This window comes from Oryctolagus cuniculus, chromosome 10 (genome assembly GCF_051225735.1).
Source record: "Oryctolagus cuniculus isolate XC-2025 breed Fujian yellow rabbit chromosome 10, ASM5122573v1, whole genome shotgun sequence".
NCBI classification, from domain to species: domain Eukaryota; kingdom Metazoa; phylum Chordata; class Mammalia; order Lagomorpha; family Leporidae; genus Oryctolagus; species Oryctolagus cuniculus.
Window position 1 is genome coordinate 31,196,910 of NC_142876.1, and position 22,480 is coordinate 31,219,389.

The window sequence follows — 22,480 nt, forward strand, 5'->3', positions numbered from 1 at the left end:
CTCCTTAATTAAGCACCACGAACACCTGTGAGAAGGTCACTGGGCCTCTCCTTCTCAAGACAGCAAGGCCAAGTGCAGGTGCGCTGTGGGGAATCCCAGCCAGGAAGGGCTCCTTTAGAAACTTTTCAAAGAGATGCAGATTTCCTAACCTAGAACCCATTACATCAGGATGGTGTCTCCCAAGCTGGCGAGGAAAATGAGCCAGGAGAAGAATTTCCAGCTTGGATAAGTTAGGAACTGCAAGGAGCAGAGGCTTAACCTGGGAAATTTTCCTTTCTCTCAGGTGAAAGTTCAAAGGTAGGCCATCTGAGACATACAGCAGCTCCGGTGAAGTCAGGGGCCTGGTTCCTTCAGCCTGTTCACTCTGGCAGCCTGACAGTTGACTTCTGTCCTAAGGTTGCCCAGGGTTCCCAGGGAACTGCTGGAGCTCCAGCCATCACATCCACATTCTAAGCAGAGTAAATGGAAGAAGAAGGACCAGAAGAGTACTTCCCATGAAGTCAGACACTCTCAAAACTTTTCCCATAAATCCACACTTCCTGATGGGTTTTTATGCTAATTAATCTAGTTTGTTTTGGAAATGGATGCCTCCCAGGACCTTCACTTACCACGTGACATATAAAGTGACTTCAAAAAGTTCATGGAAAATGGAAAAGGCAAGTTTATTTTTGTGTAAAACATTTTTGAGATCCATGCCTAGTTTTTTCCTAATAATGACCCATTTCCGTGAACTTGTGGAAGATCTCTTGCAAAAAACGCACTATGTTCTTCCCCCTTGTCCTGCTTTCTCTGAGACCTTGCTTTTGCCAAGTTGATTTTGGCTGACTGTGGTAAGCTTTGAGCCTGCCTCGGCGGGCTGCACATAACAGCATGAGAGGCAAGGAAGGTAATTGGCCAAAAGGGTTTTATGTGATTGGCACTCCAGAGAAGTGACAAGGACACTCCTGAGCTTCCCACTGGGAGTTGCCACCTCTCATTCCTTGGAGAGTAGACACTCACCATGGACAGCTCATCACCCTGCAAAGCTCTGCTGTGCTTTGCCTCTGAGCAGGGAGCTGAGGTCAGTACCTTCCAGAAATCATTGCCAAGCGAATACACCTGGTGGGTGGTGCTCTTATCCACCTGGGCTGTTACGAAGCTGGGCCCCTGTGATCTCTGCAGTTATCCCTTATTACGTGTCTGTCACCACTGGCAAGCACAAGGACGCGGCCACTGACAGCCGAGCCTTCATCTTGCTCATCGGGGAAGATGACGAGCGTAGTAACCGCATCTGGCTGGACTACCCCCGCGGGAAGAAGGGCTTCAGCTGTGGCTCCGTGGAAGAGTTCTACGTGGGAGGCTTGGATGTGGGCGTCATCAAGAAAATAGAGGTGCTGGTCCCTCAGGGCCTGTGATGGTGACCACCCCCAGTGGGAAAGGAAGGAGCTGATGGGCAGATGGGCTGGATGGGGGTGAAGAGTGGGCGGAGCAACCAACCTAGAGCCCCTTTCAGATCAGGCAGCAGAGAAAGATCTCTCCGCCCCTACTACCAACTAGCCAGGTGATCCTGAGTGAGTCACCTGCCCCTGTAGGTCCCTGGTTTCCACCTACCTAATGAGACTGCCTGTGTACTCATTACTGATCGCTGTGTATTGACATGAACATGTTAGCATACCACAGTGTATGATCTTACAGTTTTATGGGTAGGAGTCCCAGCGTGAGTTACTGGGCCACTGCCCAAGGTCTCCCTGGGCTGGAAGTGCCACAGTCATACCTGAGGCTTGGAGTGTGGCAGAATCTACTTTCTTGGGGCTATGGCACTGAGTCCTTTCCCAGAGGCTACCTACCATGCTGTGCTCTGTGGCACTCTCCAAAGCCTGGCAGTTTGCATGTTCAAGGTCAATGGGATCTCCCTGACTTCTTCCAGCTCTGATGTCTGAACTCTCTCTTAAAGGGCTCACCCACCCAGAGTCATCTCTTGTTTAGCTCAAAGCCATCTGATTAGAGACCTTAATTATTCTGTTTTATTCATTTGAAAGTCAGACACACACACACACACACACACACATGCGCCACAACACAGATCTCATCTGTTGGTTCACTCCCTAAATGCCAGCAACAGCTGGGGCTGGGCCAGGCTGAAGACAGGAGCCTGGAACTCCATCCAGGTGTTCCTTGAGGCATCACCTGCTGCCTCCCTGGGTGTGCATCAGAGGAAGCTAGAAGTGGGAGTTGAGTAAAAATTGAAATCCAGGAGCTCTGATTCGGGCTGTGGGGGTTCCACAGGGCATCTTCACAGCTGTGCCAGATGCCTGCCCTATGAACTTTGATTACCCTCTGCAAAGTTTCTCCTCTTTCATGGGAGGCACTAGAGGCAGTAAGTGCCCAGCATACTGGAAGAAGCACGTTGAGGGTGGCTCCAGACTGGTATGGGGAAGCTGAGCATGGTGCTGTGGTCAGATCCTCATGGGCCTGGTGTGTCCCTCCCAGCTGGGCCACGACGGGGCCTCCCCCGAGAGCTGCTGGCTGGTGGAGGAGCTCTGTTTGGCAGTGCCCACCCAGGGCACCAAGTACACCTTGCGCTGTAACTGCTGGCTCGCCAAGGACCGAGGCGACGGCGTCACCTCCCGTGTCTTCGACCTCCTGGATGCCATGGTGGTGAACATCGGGGTGAAGGTATGGCGGGCACTGAGGGTGTGCACTGCACAGCTAGGACCGTGCAGGTCGGGGTGGGGGCATGGCAAGGAAGACGCAAGAGAGGGGAGCAGGGGGCTCGTCACAGGCTCATTGGCAGGGGCTGCAACCTGCTGTGCTGCTCCAGTTGCTCTGCCAGGGGGCAGGAGCCTGAACACTCCGAACGCAAGTCAGCTGCCTCTCTGGGCCGTGGTCTTCTCACACTGCAGGGGAATGGTGCTTCCCTGTTTCTCACAGTCTGTTCCCTGGAAGACCTTGGTGAGGACCATGGGATCCTCAAGAGCTCATGAAGAGTGTTGCAGGTCACAGCTCAGTGAAGACGTGCAGACCATTGGGCTCACTATGGGGTTCCATCCATGGCACTGAGACAGCCCCAGAGAAAGCTGGCATTTGGGTACTGTGAGCTGTGATCTCCCAGTGCAGCAAATGCTGTCCACAGGAGGCCTTCCCGACCTGGAAAACCCAGAAGTGGGATCTCAGAGTTCCCATGCTGGCTCCACTGCTAGTTGACCAAATGACCTGAGACAAGTTGTATCTACTCACTGGTCAGGGCAAGGCAGTAGGCAGAAAATCTGGGTGCTGGCACCCCCAACACGTGGCCAGTTAGTGGCCCAAAGGCTTCCAGTTCATCTGACCCCATGGGCTCCTGGTTCGAGCCCACAACTGTGAGGTCAACAAAGCCCCAGCCCTGTCTCTGAATCCAAACCGGTGGACTGTCCCACACAGGTAAGTGGAAGTCAGCTGAGCCGGGGCCTGTCCTGCTGCATTGTAGATGGAGATGGCAGGGGGAGAGCTGAGTTCTGGCCTCTGAAAGCCTTAGCAGCAGCAGTGTGGGTGCCTGCCCTTCGCCTGCGGGAGAGCCGGACAGCAGAACTGTTAGCAGCACAGACACCCTCCCCTGCCCCCAGACATCTCCATCTGTGGCCAGATGGACGGCCTGGTTGGGCACAGGATTCACCCGGGCCTCTGCCCTGACCCAGTTCCCAGCCTGTGTGCACCACGCCCCACACATGTGCCCGCCCCACCCAGTGCACCGCATGCTGCTTCCTGCTCTCTGGCCCAGGAAAATCCAGACCCACGCCCCTGCTATTCATGGAACAAAGGAACACAGGTTTGTTGCTCTACAAAGAACCACAGAGCTCTTTGGACTGGTTCTCTCCCCAGGGCACCCGAGCCCAGACCCGAATTACAGGAGCCCTGCTTCCATCTCTTTTTGGAAACATACTGATTACATAAAAAGGGACGTGTCTGTGGAAAGGGAAGAAAAGTGCAGAGAACACAGGTTGGAGGCAGCAGCCCTCAGGGCCGTCTCCAGGGCCACCAGCCACTCATTCTGATCGTTCTAGTTTTTATGCCCATTTGGAGAAGAGCAATAAAGGACCAGGCTCCTACGTTTTTTCCCAGTTGTCCCCCCTGCCCATCACAAATGCCCTGTCGGATATCTAGGGGGATTTGCCTGGTAAGGCAGGAGGCTCTGCACCCATTCTCTTGGCAAACATGTCCTGAATGCTCCCTCAGGCCAGGCCTGCACAGCATGATTCTAACCTTGTTCTGGAGAAGATGCTGTACGCCGCTGTGGGAAATATCCACGAGGCACAACGGCAAGGCCATGGCCACTCTCACAGTTACCATGGTTTCTGATGCCCAAGGTTTGGGTGGTGGAGACCAGGCACCTGCACAGGTGACACAGGTGTGGCAGCCACAGGGGCAGGGCAAGGCAGGACAGGTACGTTCAGGGCACAGTCCCCCACCCCAGTCCTACCCCTACCTTCAGATCCTGAAGCAGTCCCTGAGCCCCTGGTAGGAAGGGGTGGAGGGAGACTCTCCAGAACCTGTGAACACTCCAGCATAGCAATGTGGGTGAAGCATCTTGCCACAAGAGCGAAGGCCACCCGGAGAAGGACAGGCTGCTCCCTTGCCCTGCAATGGAGATGGATGTCGTCCTCTTTGGAACAAACAGGCAAAAAGGCAAAGTCCCAATCTAATGTGAAAGACACACATACAGACCATCGTCCACTTCACAGGCTGAGCGAGGCAGAGCTCCCTTAGTTGTCACCCCAGTGGCACTCAACAGGTCCTCACCCGCAGATCTCAGGGTGTGCACAGCTGTAGCACAAAGGGAGATGGACACCCAGCATTTCTGCAGCTTTCTGAGGCCTTGCATGTGGCAGGCCTGGCGCAGGGCACCCCTGCGAGTCGTCTGCAGCTGTCATGACTCTGCAAAGAAGTTCATCCCTCTTTGACCATGTGGAGGAAGCAGAGGCTGGCAAGGGTGGGGCACCCACCTGAGTTCAGCAGCTGGCAGGTGGCAGGTCTGGGATCAAGTGGAGTTCTACAGGGTTCCAAAGACCCCTGTCCCGTTGCCACACTTTGTTGGTGTGGATGGACTGAGGTTGGGAGTCATCTGACAAAAATCAGCTAGTGCTGGGCCTTTCTGTCATGTTTCTACTGTCCAGAGTGCCCTCTGTCAGACACGGAGCTCCGCCTGGCACTCAACAGAGAGTGACAAGGCCTGACTCGGGCTCTCCCATCACTGACCTTTGATTACAAGGAGGGTCCTTCTCAGAGCCACAGAGCTTGAAGAGTGTGGCGTCTTTCCCTGCTGAGACTGTAGGTGAGGCCAAGGCTCAGAACCCGTGTCTCTTTCATGGCAGGTGCTTTACGAAATGACAGTGTGGACAGGTGACGTGGTTGGCGGGGGCACAGACTCCAACATCTTTATGACCCTCTATGGCATCAATGGGAGCACAGAGGAGGTGCAGCTGGACAAAAAGAAAGCCAGGTATCCTTCCCTCCTCACACCCAACCCTCTGCCCCATTCTGCCTTCAGCCATACTGGTTCTTACACCCTCTGCATGCGTGGAAGCTTCCAGTGCCTTGCATGCGACAGGCACACCGTGGTCCATGCAATTCCTCCCCCTTGGAATGCCCTTAACCCACTCTCTTTCTTTTTCAAGGGCTGACTTAAATTTACCTTCTCCTAGGAAGTCTTCCTTGATCTCAACAGTCCGTAGCAATTTCCTTCCTTTATTTCATTTGGTTACTTGAGGATGTTCATCATAAGTTCTGTAGATTTGCTGATAATATGCTATCATTGTTAATTTCATCATTGTACTGTGGTATTGCAAGATGTTGACATTACAAGGAACAACAAAATGATTGAAAAAATGGAAAGCGATGAACTTTCAAAACACTTTTGCAGATGACTGACTCTCCTCTGCCCCAAGCTCTGACTCAGGCACTGGAGGGAGCACAGGCAGGTGCCTGTGTCCCCTGAGTGTCTTTCTCAGGACAGCAGCAGCAGCAGTATTGTGTGGGCTTGGTTGGTGCCCTGCCTTGTTCTGAGCCATGTGTTGACACACTAGTCCTTGCTGCGACCCTGTGAGGACCATTTGATCCCCTCCACCATAATGCTGTGGGTCCCTTAGCCAATAAGATGTGGCACTGGGAACTTCTCCCAGATGGCCCCCAGTCCTAAGCCTCAGGTCTACTGCCTCTTAAGGTCGTGATGAGTAGTGGCAATAAAGGTGGAACTCCTGCAATATTTACTAGCTGTGCCTCTCATTGCATTCCTAGTGTAGACGGTCTTGGGTTTTCCATGCCCAGCTGTTGTCCCCCAAAGGCCCCTGGCCCCCGACATCCAAAAAAAAAAAAAAACAGAGGAGCAGACTCAAAGCCCAACTCTAGAATTTGAAAAACTCACCACAGTCACTTGCCCATGAACCCACAGTGTCGCTACCCCCAGTTGGAAGGCAGGATGCAGAGTAGCCTCATTCCAAGTCCGCACAGCTCCTAACTCTGGCATTGCATGTAGGGGTGCTCAGTGAGTGCTTCTGGATGTGGTGAGGATGGTGACATTGGTGATGATGGTGATGGAGATGATGGGAATGAGGATGTTGCACCCTTGAAGGTCAGGCAGGGATTCTTTCTCTGAAAGGAGCAGCTTCTAAGAGCAGGAGCTTCATCTGTCCTACACAGCTCATCCCCATAGGTCTAACAAGAACCACCTTCCTTCCTCCCCTTAGCACTTCTGCTTTCATTGCACAACTCCCATTTCCTCCTGAAATCTTTCCCAGAGCAACTAGGAATGTTGATGATGATAAGGCTAATGTTTATCAAGCCAAGAACTATCATAAGTAATTTTCAATATCCATTAACTCATCACCTTGTAATCTGCATTGTTACCATCTCTACTTTAAAAATAAGGGGACTGAGGCACAAAGAGACAAAGGAACCTTCCAAGGTCACCTAGTTAGTAGTGAGGAAAGGATGGGGATTTGAACTTAGGCATTTGTGGACATAAAGACCAAATGAGATCAAGTTAACCACCATTACCTGAGGTGGGAAAGTTTTAGAACAAGGCACTATTTTTGGCACAGTGAAGCTGCAAGCTAGCCAGAACCAGGGCATCTTGTGTGATTGGATTAGAGTGCATTTGGGTTTCTGGTTGGTCTTACATTTTGGAGTTGGGGACAACAAGGAAGCTGGTAGCCATTGACCAGGCCTGACCCTCTGGCCCATTGCTGTAGAGGGTATGGTTTCCTGGAATGACCCCTGAGGAGAAGGGTGACAGATTTCTATGATCACACATGGCTGGTGTGTAGTCCCCTAGAGTCTTCACCTCATTATTGGATTCTCATCTTCATCCAACCCCCAATTCTTGAGTCTCCTCTCATTAACTATCCCATGGTACATTGCCCTTGATTTTCTATCTGCCTGAACCATAGCTGCTAGTGGGAGAGGTAGACATCCCTGGGAGTATCGAAACTCTAAAATTTTTGCCTGAAAATGCCAGTGTTATAAATACAACCATATTGTAAATGCTTTGAGGTGTGTTGCTAGTGAGAGGTTTTTGTTTTGTTTTTGAATACAAATTTAGTTTGTGGAGAGAACCACCTACCTGTTCCTAATTAGCTTGCAAGCTCAAAGCTCTTCCCCAAGGCATGCTTTGCTTCCTTGTGTTTGCATGTGGCCGATGTTTCCATTGTGTCTTGGGGTCCTTAGGGTGCCTGCATCTCAGCTGGGGCATTTGGCTAGAAAGACCCACTGGGCATGCATCAGAGGCACAGCCTGTTACTGTGCCAGGAGGTGCTCCTCTAGGAAATAGGTGTGGTCAGAGCAGAGGCTCAAATGCACCTGTGCACATGTGCAAGGCATTGTGGGTGTTTGCCACTGCAGCGCCAAGCTTCCCAGATGCTCCACCCAGAGGCCAAAGCTTAAAAGGATCAGGAGCAATTCACCCCACCCTACCCCCTAACTAAATTCCGAACTTCTCTTGCAGTTTGGGGGAAGTTGTTACGGTAAACTGTCACGCACATCCTAAGATGATGCTAAAATTCAAGAAGATTCTCCAAGCATGGAATTTGAGGCAACTGGTGTCCAGTGAGCTCCTTGTAGATGAAGGCGTGTGGTTTGTCCATGACAGGATGTAGATGCCTGCGAGGAGTCAGTCCTAGGTCTGGGACAGGCTTGATGAACCACAGATTTCTTTGGGAGTAAAAGGCATTGGTGGAGTCGTATGGCATGTGCCCTTGAGGGCGGGCCTTGGCCGTTGCTAAGGGTTACTACCCAGAGCGTGAGGAGAAGCAGCTGAGCTGAGAATGGAAGCTGAGAACAGAGGCCCGACGGAGACTTCAACCAAGCTCTCAGGAGGTCAGGAGCCATCTGGCCATGAGTATGGTCACGTAGCAAGACTGCAAGCCTGGAGTCTTTCTTCCACATCTTTGTCACTTGGATTTTAGGATCTCTGATTAGCAAAAAGTTCTGATAATGGAGAGGGCCCATCTCTGGGGGCTGTAGGGTAAGGGGAGGCTGAGTCCTTCTCGGGGGGCTTGGAGGTGAGTCCCAGGGGAGAGCAGGGGTGGCTCTTCCAGCTGAGAGAAAAGCAAGTGTCTTCTACCTTTCAGTTGTCCAGAGGAAAAGCTTGTTTCTCTCCCTCCTTATACTTGTCCCACCAAAAAAACCCTCCAGAAACCAAAGCTACTTGGCTGAATTCAAAGGGTAAGAATTAAAGAAAGAGAAAGGCGAGGAGTTCTAAAGCTCTTCCGGCTTGAAGAACTGTCCTCGTGGCAGTGGTAAGGAGGGAATGAGTTGCAAGGTGAGGTGAGAGGGTCTCAGTGCACATTGTGTGTGCCATGCTCATCTCCTTGCTGTTTCCCTGAGCAGAGGGAAACGCAGGACTTAAATGACAGCAGGAGGGATGGGCACACACTGGGGAAGAATTTGGTTTTACTTCTAATGATCTTAAAGTGCATGCACGAGCAAGTTGTCAACAAAGATTAGGTTTCCGTCCACCCGACCTTTCCGACTAGGATCAGTGGGTTCTCCACTTGCAGTGTTTACAGCTGCGGTCCCCCACTGGCTGTGGCCTCGGTTTCTGGAAAGATGTCTTGTATCCAAGGAAGCATAACAGTCGCCTCGCAGCACCACCACTTCAGGGCCAGCGGCATTACCCCCCGGGCCGTATCAACAGCGCCGTCTGGAACCAGCCAGCAGCCAAGCGATCAGTCGGCAGGGAAGGTCACGTGGCACACGTGGTGCTGCAGAGACAGCAGCGTGGAATAAAGACAGCATCTCTGAGATGATGAGGGCATTCGGCAGAAAGAGAACCACAGCAACAAAGCAGCGCTGCCTTCGGTTTGCCCGCCGCTTCACAGTGTCGGTGGTGTTTCCCAGCCCTGGGCTGTGCACAGGTTGCAACAACAGCAACAAAAACACAACAACCCAAAATGTGAATGGTTGTGCAGTGCACAACCTGCCCTACCATTCATGGTGGCCCTGTCACTCATGGACTCCCCTTTAAAGCTTTCCAGGTATGGGGTGCTTTTTATGTTGTAAGCTGATTTCAAACCCACTTGGTCTTCTTGGCAGGTTTGTTCTATTGCAGGGCTGGTGCCACTGTCCCCAGACCACAGATGAGGAAACCAAGTCCCGAGATGCACTGTGTTGTAGGTGATTGGCAGAGTGAGATTAGCACTCAGAGCTGGCAGTGCTTGGCTCAGAGTGATTTCTGCCTGCCTCTGCCTTGCAGAAGCACATCTGGATGAAAGACAAGGGCTGTTGGGGAGTTCCTGGGAGCAGGGAGAGGGCTGAGTAAAGGCCTCATCTTCTCTCCCTGTCCCAAATCTGGTCTCTGCCATGGCCAACTTCCCCTCTTCCTCCTCCTCCTCTCCCCCAACCAGGTTTGAGCGGGAACAGAACGACACCTTCCTCATGGAGATCCTGGACATCGCCCCCTTCACCAAGATGCGGATCCGGATCGACGGCCTGGGCAGCCGGCCCGAGTGGTTCCTGGAGAGGGTAGGGTGTCTGTCCCTCCCCTCCCCTCCCCTCCAGCCCCTGCCACTTCCTTCCTGTCTCTCGGGTTGTCAGGAGACCTTGTGACAGCACAAATGTCACCCTAGGTAGAAGGTTATTGCATGAACCCATCCTGGGTAACCCAGCAGCCCTCTAGCAGGCATTTGTCAGAGAGCACAGTTCTGGTTGTTCATGTCCAGTGAGAACTGAGTCACTGCCAGAGAGCACAGCAGGTACAGCCAACATGACAGGAACCCAGCCTGCAGTCAGGGCCCCACCCCCCAGGGTGGGCTTGTTGGAGGATGGGAGCTGGGGAGAATTGTGCAAGGAGCACCAAGACCTGGGACAGACAGAGGCTCTCACATGGGAATGTCAGGACGGCAGGGGAGCATCTGTGCTCCTGTGACCGTGCCCTTAGGCAGCTGGCTCTTTGCATCTCAGGCCTCTGCTGCCTCCCAGGGAAGGCGTCAGAGCCATCAACACTCCAGCTGCGGATCCTGCAGCTGGGCTGACAGCAGCCTGGGAGCTGACACGTGGGATCTTCAAGGGCCAATAACAACCTGGGGTTCCTTAGTTCTGCCTGTGCCCTCTGCCCCTGCCCACTCTCACACACACCTGCACATGCACAGACACACGCGTGTGTACATGTACACACGCATGCATGCACATGTGTAAACACACAGCCACAGACTTGAGTTCCCCCAAGAAAAGAAGGTCGCTGCTCCTTAGGATCCCTCTTGCATGGTTTCTTCATCTTCGTGAGGCTGCCCAGAGCAGGGTCATGAAGTAGCTCACTGTTCTGGAATGGAGAGGAGAGTGCCCAGAGCCATAGTAGGAACTGTGCGAGTCAGGAGGCCCAGCTGTTTCCTGCGCTAAGTGTGGCCCGAAGCTGGAGACCACTGGCAGCCCAGCAGGGCCTTCATGCAGCCCTACAGTCATGGCCAGGACAATGACTATGACGGCAGATGTCACTCTTACACACATGTGGCCTCAGTGTCCCATGAGCCCCGGGTTCTCCAGCACATGTGGTGCTGGCGTGGTACCTGCTCACCTGTACAACGCACATGAGGGTCCTGGGGCTGCCGACGAATCGCACAGATTGGAGTCTTAGAACAGCAGTCATTTGTTCTCCCGCAGCTCTGGCGTCTGGGATTTCAAGATCAGGGTGTTGGGAAGGCCACGCTCCCTCGCTGGGCTGGGGGAAGCATCTGTTCCAGGCCTGTCTCCCAGCTGCTGCTGGTTCCTTGTCCTGTGGCAGCCTTATGCAGTCTTCACACAGCATGTCCATGCCTGAGTTTCCCCAGGTGTAAGGTATAAGGACATTGAACATATTGGATCAGGGCTTACCCTAATGACCTCATGTGAACTAATTACACCAGTAACAGCCTTTTTTCTAAGCAAGACCATGTTCTGAGGGACTACAGGTTAGCAATTCAACATGTGAATTTGCAAGGGACACAATTCAACCAGTAACACAAAGCCTGCCAATCCGGCCTGGTCAGCCCACACTGCCCTGGTCCACCGGGCGCTATCTGTGCCAAGTCCCTTCAGCATCTGCTTTCCCCATTCAGCCACTAGCAGGTTTTCCTCATGCCAACAACAAGGTGCCCACACCAAGGATGTCAGTACCCTGCTCCTGGGAGTTTGTGGCTGACAATGGCTTGATCCATCTTTTGTGCCCCTCATTCAGCAAAAAATTGAAAAGGCCTATAGGCACCTCTCAGGATTTCCAGTCCCCAAGCCAGGGTTCTCTTTATGGGGTTCAGGACCCATTCCACACCCCAAGTCTGAGTCACAAGGGCTCGTCTCAGATCCAGGGTGTTGGGTCGCTGTGTTCAGTGGAGGGGCTGCATTGCAAGTAGGGGGCTGGTGGAGGAGAGGGAGAGCATTTCCCCACCGGCCTTCTCTCCCCAGATCCTACTGAAGAACATGAACACGGGAGATCTGACCATGTTCTACTACGGAGACTGGCTGTCCCAGCGGAAGGGCAAGAAGACCCTGGTGTGCGAGATGTGTGCAGTCATCGATGGGGAGGAGATGATGGAGTGGACCTCCTACACAGTCACAGTGAAGACCAGTGACATCCTGGGTGAGTGAGGACGCCTCTCTCACGTGGCTGCCTCTATCCTTGTCCCCACTCAGAAATCCTGGCCCAGGCTCTGGTTTCGATGGCCCCTCCAGAGGCTGTCAATCCATGCCTTTGTCACGGTGTCAATTCCTGTCTGAACAAAATATTTCTTCCAGAGACAGCAAGAACCCCTTCGCTAAAATGGTACAGGAGCTTGGCTCAGAGCATGCTCTACCTGATGGCCCAGCTCTGAGCCACATGCCTCAGGTGCCCTTGGGCTCCTGTCTTCTACCCCTGTGTTAGGTGACCGTCTGCTATGTGCCAGCTTTGGGCTGTGGGGCAGGGATGTAGCCCCAGAGCCCTTGCAGGTCTGAGACTCTGACAGACGCTGGCCCAGCATGTTGTGGTCGAGCGTGGAGGAGGGCGTCTAACCCACCTGGGAACCAGGAGCAAGGAGCTTGGGCGGGGCTTCCCCAAGTAAGTCAAAGTCAAGTCCAGAAAAGCATGCAAAAGTCACTTATGCATATGGGATACCAGAGGAAGGGCCATGCAAGCCAAAGTCCTAGTGTGTGCAAAGGCTGGGAGCTGTGATGAACACACGTTCAGCTTGGGGGCGGTGCCTTCTGTCTGCACCCTCCTGTCCCAAGCCTGCCCTCCGGGAGCCATTGCCAGCAATCTGGCAAACTTACTCCCAGGGACTACCTTGTTGTTCATGGTAGCTTATGTTTTCAACAGAGACGTGCTTAGCCAAAGAAATTGTAGGACTCCAGACATAAGTGATGAGTCAGCAAATCTGACCAAGAGCCAGGCATAAGTGATGACTCAGCAAATCTGCTCAAGTTTGTTTAGGCTCCTCCCTTCTCCCCCAACCCCCACCAAGGGGGAGCCTTCACCCTGATTGTTTAAAGCTGCAAGCACCAGCATACTTTCATGTGCATTGGGAAGTCCACTGATAACAGGGTGTATATCAGAACACCATCACAGGGCCATCTCTTCCAGAAGCGTTTGCTGTTTGACAGGGACCAGCACCTCTATGTGTCTTAAGTAGATAACAAGAAGTGCTCATGTAGGAGTCGATTGGAGTCGACGTGGCTTCCTGTTAAACCTCCGGGGCACAGGAGATGGCCTGTCATTTTACCTGTAAGGCCAGGCCACATGGAAAGCCTTTTCAGTGCGGACGCATTTCCCCAGAAATAGATGCGTCTGTACTGAGCCACCCACGCTTGCTGACTGCGGCTTCAGACAGACCAACGGCATGTGCAAAGCACAAGGTGAAAGATACGTTTGGAGACCTGGAAGTCCCAGCATGCTAGCTGGCTTTTCCCACCTCTGCCTTGCCCTTGCTGGCTCTAAATTGTGGCCTCCTGCACCCCCACCCCGGTTGCTCCTCCAAGTCCAGGCGCAAGGCCAGAGGAGGCCGACTGTGTGTCGAGAGGCTGGCGTCTGCAGCCTTACCATGTGCACCTCCACCCCCAGGAGCAGGCACTGATGCCAACGTGTTCATCATCATCTTCGGGGAGAACGGGGACAGCGGGACCCTGCCCCTGAAGCAGTCAGCCAACTGGAACAAGTTTGAGCGGAACAACACGGACACGTTCAGCTTCCCCGACATGCTGAGCCTGGGTCACCTCTGCAAGCTGAGGGTGTGGCATGACAACAAAGGTAGCTCCGCCCCCAGGGCTGGTGTGGCCAGGAGGGCAGCCCCCAACCTTATCCCTGCGCCTCTCCCTGGCCCCTGGCAGGCAGCTCATCATGGCGGGGATAGCTTTAAATGGCCTCATGGGCTAGAGAGAGCCGGTGTCTCTGGGCAGGCCCTGGGAGGCGGCTCAGCTCCTCCTGCTTGCTCCCCAGGCTATTAGTGGGTCTTCATTTTCCTGCGGGTTGGGAGCATTAGTTCTACTCAGCTCAGGTATAAAAATCAAGAAAAAAGGGCCATCGTACCGAATTCCCTTCTGATAGGTTTTCTGTAAAGGATTGTGTTTATTTACTTGGGACAGGAAGTCTAAAAGTCGTGGGATTCACCTAGAAATATAAACCAGGAAATTAGAAGGCAACTGAGAAATGTGTTTTTGACTTTGAAGTACCTAAGGAATAATTATCGCTTGTGTAACTGTGGTGAAGTCCACATTGGCCACATTTTTTGGTTGTTATTTGTGGTCTTTAGGCCACTGCATTTCTTGTACGTTCTATTCCATCTCTGATACGTTCTAATTAGAGTGGAGTTGTTCACCATTCAGCTTCACCCTCTGGATGCACACACTGCTGCTTTCTTTTTTTTTTTTAAGATTTAATTATTTATTTGAAGGGCAGAGTTACAGAGAGGCAGAAGCGGGGGGCGGGGGGTCTTCCATCCACTGGTTCACTCCCCCAGACAGCCACAACAGCCTGAGCTGGGCCGATCCGAAGCTGGGAGCCAGGAGCTTCTTCCAGGTCTCCCATGGGGGTGCAGGGGCCCAAGGACTTGGGCCATTTTCTGCTGCTTTCCTAGGCCATAGCAGAGAGCTGGACCAGAAGTGGAGCAGCTGGGACTCGAACCGGCACACATATGGGTTGCTGGCACTGTAGGTGGTGGCTTTACCCGCTATGCCACAGCACCAGCCCCAGTACTGCTTTCTTTCTTTCTTTTTTTTTTTCAAAGATTTATTTATTTATTTGAAATAATATACAGAGAGAGGAGAGGCAGAGAGAGAGAAAGTCTTCCGTCTGATGGTTCACTCCCCAATTGGCCACAACGGCTGGAGCTGCACCCATCCAAAGCCAGGAGCCAAGAGCTTCTTCCAGGTCACCCACATGGGTGCAGGGGCCCAAGGACTTGAGCTGTCTTCCACTGCTTTCCCAGGCCATAGTAGAGAGCTGGACTGGAAGTGGGGCAGCCGGGTCTCGAACTGGCACCCATATGGGATGCTGGAGCTTCAGGCCAGGGCCTTAACCCACTGCACCACAGCGCTGGCCCCAGTACTGCTTTCTTAACTCATCTCAGTGCCTTTGGTCAAAACCAGCCTTGGCCCACTGTCTGCCCAAGGCCTTCTCCAGGCTTTTCTGAATCCTGCCCCCACCTCTCCAAATCACCCAGAGCTCTCCTGTATTTCCCCTAACTCCTTCCAAATCCCCACTGAGGCCACACCCAAGGTCCCTGGTCACAGGTGAAACCCGACTTGGCAGTTTACAGCCTGTCTTCCTAAAGTAGCTTGACTACTTCACTTTAACATGAGCTCAACAGTTAAAAAGTTTCCCCATCACACGGAATAAGCTCAGATTAGGCACAGATAAAACTGACTTCAAAGCAGTAAAATAGCAAACACTTGTACAGCGCTCCATGGTGTTCAGATTTCAGTGTATCCATTCAGTCATTCACATAACAAACACCTAAAGTGTTCACAGCATACTTGGAACTCTGGTTTCTACTAAAGATACAGACATTGGATCCCAAAAAACACCTTGCGAATTATCACAGCCAAAGCACTTTGTCATCTTTTTTTTCTACAACCAAGGCCTGCAGAGGCCCAGGGGGGTTTGAATGCCTTAGTCTTCAACACACAGCAAGAAAGAAACACAGCAGCACTCAAGTCCAGGCCTCCTGATGCCTATTCGGAGGCACTGTGCAGCGGGCCAGCCCTCGCTGCCTGTCCCTCACCAGCCACTGTGCTGAGGCTTGAATAAGAAGACGTAGCAATGAGGGCCAGTCTCCATCTCCATCTCTGTGTGCTGTGCCCCTTGTGCCCCCACCGCTGTGTTGTCCAAGGCTACAGTGGATGGGGACTTTCTTCACTACTTCTTAGCCGAGTGGCATCATGTGTCTGTGGAGAGAAACTCACAAGACATTCTCAGCTGTCCTTTCTGAGCCCCTCCCTTCCCCTGGAAGGAAGCAAGCAAAGCACTCTGGGAAAGAAGAGACGGTATTGCCAGGAGGCCTGGACTGCTCCTTCAGTCTTCAGCCACACCACGAGACCCAAGAGCAAGAGGTTCCCTGACCACCGTTCCGTCAGGCCAGAAACCTGGATGTACACGGTGATGACTCTCCTTTCCCAAGAAGGGAAGCTAGTGCCAGGGCCATTTACAGTTGTGGGTGCTGCATTCATGGGCATGGTCAGAAGGACTTGGGGGGCCAGTGCTGTGGCACAGTGGGTTAAAGCTCTGGCCTGAGTGCTGGCATCCCACGTGGGCGCTGGTTTGAGACCCAGCTGCTCTGCTGCCAATCCAGCTCTCTGCTATGGCCTGGGAAAGTGGTGGCAGATGGCCCAAGTCCTTGGACCCCTGTGCCTGCATAGGAGACCCAGAAGAAGCTCCTGGCCCCTGGCTTTGGATCAGCACAGCTCCGGCTATTGTGGCCATTTGGGGAGTGAACCAGCGGATGGAGGACCTCTCTTTCTGCAGAGTGGGCCTATGAAGCAGTGGTAAAGATGCTGCTTGGGACACCCACATCCTATATCAGAGTGCTTGTGTTTGAGTCCTGACTCTGCTTCCAATTCCAGCTTCCCACTGATGCACATCTTTGGAGGGAGCAGCTCAAGTTACTTGGGTCCCTGCCACCCACATGGGAGACCTGAGTTGACTTCTGGACTCCCAGCTTCAGCCTGGCCCAGCCCCAGCTCTTGCAGGCATTTGGGGAATGAATGAGTGGATACAAGATCTCCTTCCCTCCCTCCTCTGTCTCTACCTTTCAAATGAAAATATTTTTAAAAATAAAAACAAAAGAGATAGGGATGTGCATTGTGGTGCACAAGTTAGGAGTGCCTGGGATGGAGTCCTGCCTCAGCTTCCCATCAGCCTTCCTGCTAAAACACACCCTGAAAGGTAGCACATTATGCCCTAAGTACTTGGGTCCTCTGCCACACATATGGGAGACCTGGATGGAGTTTCTGGCTTCTGGCTCTGGTGGAGTGACCCAGCAGAGGGAAGATCTTTCTCTCTCTCCATCTCTCTCTCTCTCTCTCTCAACATGTCACTGTGCCTTTCAAATACATAAAAAGGTAACCTTAAATAAAAATGATAAAGACCACACTTCTGGGGACAATTACCCAACAGTTTTTGGGTCTGTGGCGCTGTCCAGGGTTCTGACTCCTCCTTGTCTTCTGGCTATGAGCTCCATAGCCTGATCTAGGGTTCCTGTGTCAGGAATGACTTTTTTTGGTTAAGGTTTTAATTATATATTTGAGAGGCAGAGTTACAGACAGAGAGTGGGAGAGACAGAGATCTAACATATGCTAGTTCATTCCCCAAATGGCCACGACTAGAGCTGGGCCAATCTCAAGCCAGGAGCCAGGAGCTTCCTCCAGGTGTCCGATGCCAGTGCAGTGGCCCAAGCACTTAGGCCATCTTTCACTGCCCTCCTAGGCACATTAGCAGAGAACTGGATCAGATATGGAGCAGCCAGGACTCGAACTGGTACCCAAATGGGATGCCAGCACTGTGGGCAGAGGCTTAATCTACTATAGTGCCAGCCCCAGGGCTGACTTATTTCAACCTGACCTGCAATGGACATCCAGATACCTGGCAAGGTGGCCAAAATTACTGGGCCTCTTTACAGTGTAAAGGCAGAGAATTGCCACCTCCAAGTTAGAGTTCGCTTGTGTATCTCCTGCCAGTAAAGGCCACTCTCTCCATTGTACCATACTCAACTCTGAGCCCCATTTCTCTAAGTCCTGTGTTTCATGGCTGACTTCTCTGGTTGCTGCCACATCTTCAATGTCTGCCCTCACCTTCAAGTCTGTTTCTCAGGGTGAACCTTCCAGAGTCTGCTTCCAGGCTATATGCCCTTCCTTCCAAACCACTGAGGAAAGTAAAGCTGGTATGTTTGAGAAGAATGTTGAAAAACCCATGCTGTAGCATTGCAGGATTCAAGGCTGAAGCGATGCTGTTTTCCCCCTTTCTTGTTTTCCTCCTCTTATCTGACATGTCCTCTCCTTGGACAAAGTGAGCCATCCAGGCCTTTTACTGCTGTAGCCCCAACAATCCCCACAATTCCAACACTGACACCAGTTAAAAAATCAAGTCCAGTTGGTCCTCATTTTTCACAGTCGGTATATTCTATAGAGTTGCCATGATTTCACTAACGCACGAATACGGAACCAATGCTCCCAGGGGAATAAAGGACTGGGTCCCTCATGGCTTCCTCTTGTTACAAAGTTTTCATCACCTGATCAACACATAACCTGTTTGATTGTGTTTTTGCTTAGATACATCTTATTAATATATATTTTGGTTCATTAACATTGAACTTAGTACCAACAGCATTGTAACTTGTGCCTGAGTGAAGCCTATTTAACATGGGATTTTTCTCTAAGGCACGTTTGCAGCCTTTCTGCATTTAGGAATGTCAAACAGCACTTCAGCTTGGGGCCAAATACTCTGTTTGTGGACGGTTTTTAAGCAATGAACTTAACCCAACAAAAGCATACAAAAAAAGTGAAGAGCATGGCACTAAATAGAACAAGATAGGACGCTTGTTTATGGTATAAGAGCGGAAACAAGAGGGCAGTGTTGCCTTGTTCCATCTCAGCTGAAACGTGTGCATCGGGCAACTGAGACTTCTCGCCACTCTGCCTCTGTTCACAAATAACCACTTGAGTGTGAATTTGGAGGTCGCAAATAAATTCTGGCAAATAGGCCCATCTGGGAAGACGCAACATGAACAGTGAAGACTGAGTGCATCTACTGAGCCCTTACTCTCAGGCGTTGTGTTCAGCGCTGGTGAAAGAATGGTGAACAGCCCACAAGGTTCCTGTCATCTGGAAATGAACTTCTAACCAAAAAACCACCTTTATTAAGTAAGCAAATGATCCAAATAGTGATGAGTCTTTAAGGTGGAAGTCCACAGGGCATGAATTGGAGGACTCAGGCAAGACCTCTCTGAGGATGTGATTTTTCAGCTGAGACCTGAGGGAGGATCAGGAGTAGATATTAGGTGAAGTATGGTGTTTTCTAAAAATGGAGAAGCACATTTGAAGCAGAGTGAATAGCAAATATCAAAGCCCTGAAATAGAAGACTTTTTCATATGTGCCAGAAACAAAAGGAAAATTCAGAATGGCTACAAAATAGGGAAATGGAGGTAGGAGATAGAAAATATCCAGGAAGCAAGCAAGGTGTGATAGTAGAATCTGTCTCAAAGATCAGATCTTTGTCCTAGCTTTGTGCTGAGAAACCATCAGAGATCTCAGTCACCAGAGCCACTTGGGGAGCATTATTGCAGTATCTGTGTGGCATAGGTTAAGTGAGGGAAAAAATGAACTTCAAATGATGGTCAAGAGATTTGTGAAGAAGGATGATGATTTTGTAATATGGTAACAGTAGAAATGGAGAAAAGAGTAGAGAGAGCTGAAAAATAGTGAAGGCAGAGTACTTGTTAATATTTGGCTGAGAAGACTTGAACAAGAACAGTGAGGACTCTGGAGAGCTGTCTTCGTCTAGAGAAGTTCAATGTGAAGACCTAAGAGACATCCAAGGGGTGATGTCCAGTAAAGGGGGTGGTGGTCAGGACCTCAGGAGGAAAACTAGTTGCTAGTGCAGAGACAATATTAAAGCCATGAGTGACAGAGTCTGTGGTGAAGGTGTAGCTTGAGAAAAACAGAGGTTGCTTAGAACTACATTTACAATTCCCAGAAAATTCTAACATTTCAAGTTAGATCCTGGAAAAGAAGGAAGAGGAGGGGAAATGACCTCCATGTCTTGTACTTTCAGGCTGAAATGTATTTGGGGGGAAGATCTTATCTGGGCTACTCTGTAAAGCTGAGGATTGTTCACTAGCCATGGAATCCCAAGATACAGTGCATTGGCTCCCATTGCATGCTTTTCTTGACGTAAACTTAATAGGGGAAATGAGAAAACCACATTTGTTTTCAAATAGCAAATCTATTCAAAACACTGAATATGTTTATTTATCCTTAGCAAATCCCCAGAATCCCTTGATGAGAAATTGTGTTACATAACCAAATATGTAAGTCACTGTAAGGGAGAAAGGGGGGGAGATGAACATATGAACATTGTTCTGCCATTTATGGATTTATATTTATCAGATGACAGTGCTCTTCCTTGCCTCCTAAGTACTCCTCACACCAAATGCAAAATATTGTCAAGGGACCTTCCTCACATAGCCTCATCTTTTCTGTTTTCTGGTCCTTCATGTAATGCAGAATTGCCTCTTTATTCCTAACTATTTCAACTCATCCAGAGAGGATCACAGCACATACAAATTTGCAATATGAAAACTCTCTAGGATCATCAGTTTCCATTAAGAAGATTTTCTCTGTTTTTCAGTTTCTTTTTCCTAACTCCCTGAACTTTGAGGTCAGCCTTGTTTCAGTTTAGCCTTTCATGAAATAACTTCCATCATTTGGTCGAGCTAACATTGATTCATAAGAGGATATGCAAGAGATAACTCTGTGCCTGCAACTCCTTTCTCCTGGTAAATTCTTTTGCTTGCTCAAAATCCAAATTACTATCACCTTCTTCATGAGGCTCCCAGTTATCTCAAATGCAGTTAAATTCACCCTACTCTGTGCTCCTAAATTTCTCTGTTCTTATTTCTATTTTTAGCAATACAATACTTGACTGTACTCGTTTTGCCAATTTCAATTGTCAGACTTTGAGGACCTCAAGAATAGAGACTTTGATTTAATTTGTATTCCAAGTGCCTTGCTTTTTTTTAAAATTTGATTATTTATTTGAAAGGAAGAGTGACAGGGGACAGGTGTCCATCTACTGATTCACTCCCCAAATGGCTGCAACAGCCAGGGGTGGACCAGATCAAAGCCAGGAGCCTGGAACTCCATCCAGGGGTAGCAAGGATCCAAATATTTGGGCTGTCTTCTATACTGCCTTCCAAGGTACATTAACAGGGAGCTGTATTGGAAGAAAAGCAGTCAAGATTCAAGCCAGGGCTCTGATTTGGGCTGCCAGTGTTGCAAGCAGTGGTTTAACCTAACTATACCACAATGCCAGCCTCTTGCCCTTAGTTTTCAATAATTATGTGAATTAATGAATAAATTGACATCAAATATCAGCTTGTGGCAGCTTCTGAATCCTAAATGGAGACTCCAGAATTACATTCTTTTCTAGACTTCCACAGGGATCTGTTTCTCTTGTCTAGGTGTTTGAGAGGTCTCCAGAAGTAATACACAATATCAAACATTCTCATTAAAGTATTTTTAATTCTCCAAGCATAAGTGTCATTGTGTGTATAGCATCCCCTGCCCCCTAAGTTTTTGTTAAGACAGAATCTCCAGAAGTGATCTTATTTAGGAATAGGGTCCTTACAGATGTAGTTAAGGATCTTGGATGAAATCCTGGATTTAGGGTGAGCCTTAAATTCAGTGATTACTTGTGTTCTTGTAAGAAGATGAGAGGACATGGAGAGATACAGAAGGAAGATCATGTGAAGATTGATGCAGAGACTAGAGCTAGAGCTAGAAGTTACAAGTTAAGGAACACTAAGGATTTCTGGGAGTCACCAGAATCAGGAAGAGGCAAGGAAAGATTCTTCTCCGGAGCATTCAGAGTGGGAATGGCCCAACTGACACTTTGACGTCAGATTTTTCAGTCTCCAGAACTGTGAAAGAATAAATTCTGTTGTTTTAGTCCACCAAGTTTGTGGTAACATTTATTTTAGGAAAATAATACAGTACTAAAGACTCTCCTGGTTAATAGAGAAGTACATACATCCTCAGGATCTCAATTCAGTTGGGTTTCTGTAGCAAAGAATCTTCCTCAGGACTTGCTGTTGAATAAAAAAAAATGCAAGGCCACTGACCAAGATAAAACACCAAATCAGAAGATTCCTGTCAGAATCCTTGTGTCCGTGGGGTTAACTGCGACAGTTTAAAGCACAGCAAGGCCACATGGTCCAGAGCCACAACTCAAAGTGATGTCAGGTAAAAATCTCAAAGTGACGTTTGGCAAGAAGGGTCCCTACAGCCCTGAAGTCAGTTTAGAGGTAACTGTGGCACAGGAAACAATTATTCCCCCCAGGCTTGAAAGAGAGGAAATATACAGACCTGAGAGGCATTGTGGACTAGTTTCTGAATACACTCTGAACTTGCCTTTTAATTCTAGCCGCAAGAACCTCTGCCCTGTGACCTAACTCACACCTGCATCCTGTCTTCATGACCTCTCCTTGTCTACGGCTAACAAACTCCTATCCTCATGTCCTCACTGAACGTCTTTTCTTTGCCCTGCCTTCCTTGAAATCTCTCCAAGAACAGTCAACATTTTGGCAACTGTATGCTTATTCCATCTCCTTTAATTTACTGTCAGCTCCACAAGTGTCATTGTCTTGCTCATTGATCATTCCTTAGTACCTGTCATACTTCATGAAATACAATAGGAAATTAGTATATTTTAATAAGGATTGATTGGAGCTGGCGCCATGGCTCACTTGGTTAATCCTCTGCCTGCAGTGCCGGCATCCCATATGGGTGCTGAATTCTAGTCCCAGTTTCTCCTCTTCC

The 22,480-nt window shown here is 50.2% G+C and overlaps 1 protein-coding gene across 3 annotated transcripts in view; it reads left to right on the forward strand.

The window, feature by feature from the left end:
* LOXHD1 (lipoxygenase homology PLAT domains 1) overlaps window positions 1-22,480 on the forward strand; it is a 175,383-nt gene that overhangs the window by 134,500 nt on the left and 18,403 nt on the right. For all 3 annotated transcript variants that reach the window (XM_051851250.3, XM_070050246.2, XM_089305178.1), the window contains 6 exons: window positions 1,162-1,370; window positions 2,470-2,655; window positions 5,328-5,455; window positions 9,855-9,972; window positions 11,884-12,058; window positions 13,514-13,699. In XM_051851250.3, the coding sequence (XP_051707210.3) occupies window positions 1,162-1,370; window positions 2,470-2,655; window positions 5,328-5,455; window positions 9,855-9,972; window positions 11,884-12,058; window positions 13,514-13,699 (1,002 nt within the window). The remainder of the gene's footprint in view (window positions 1-1,161; window positions 1,371-2,469; window positions 2,656-5,327; window positions 5,456-9,854; window positions 9,973-11,883; window positions 12,059-13,513; window positions 13,700-22,480) is intronic.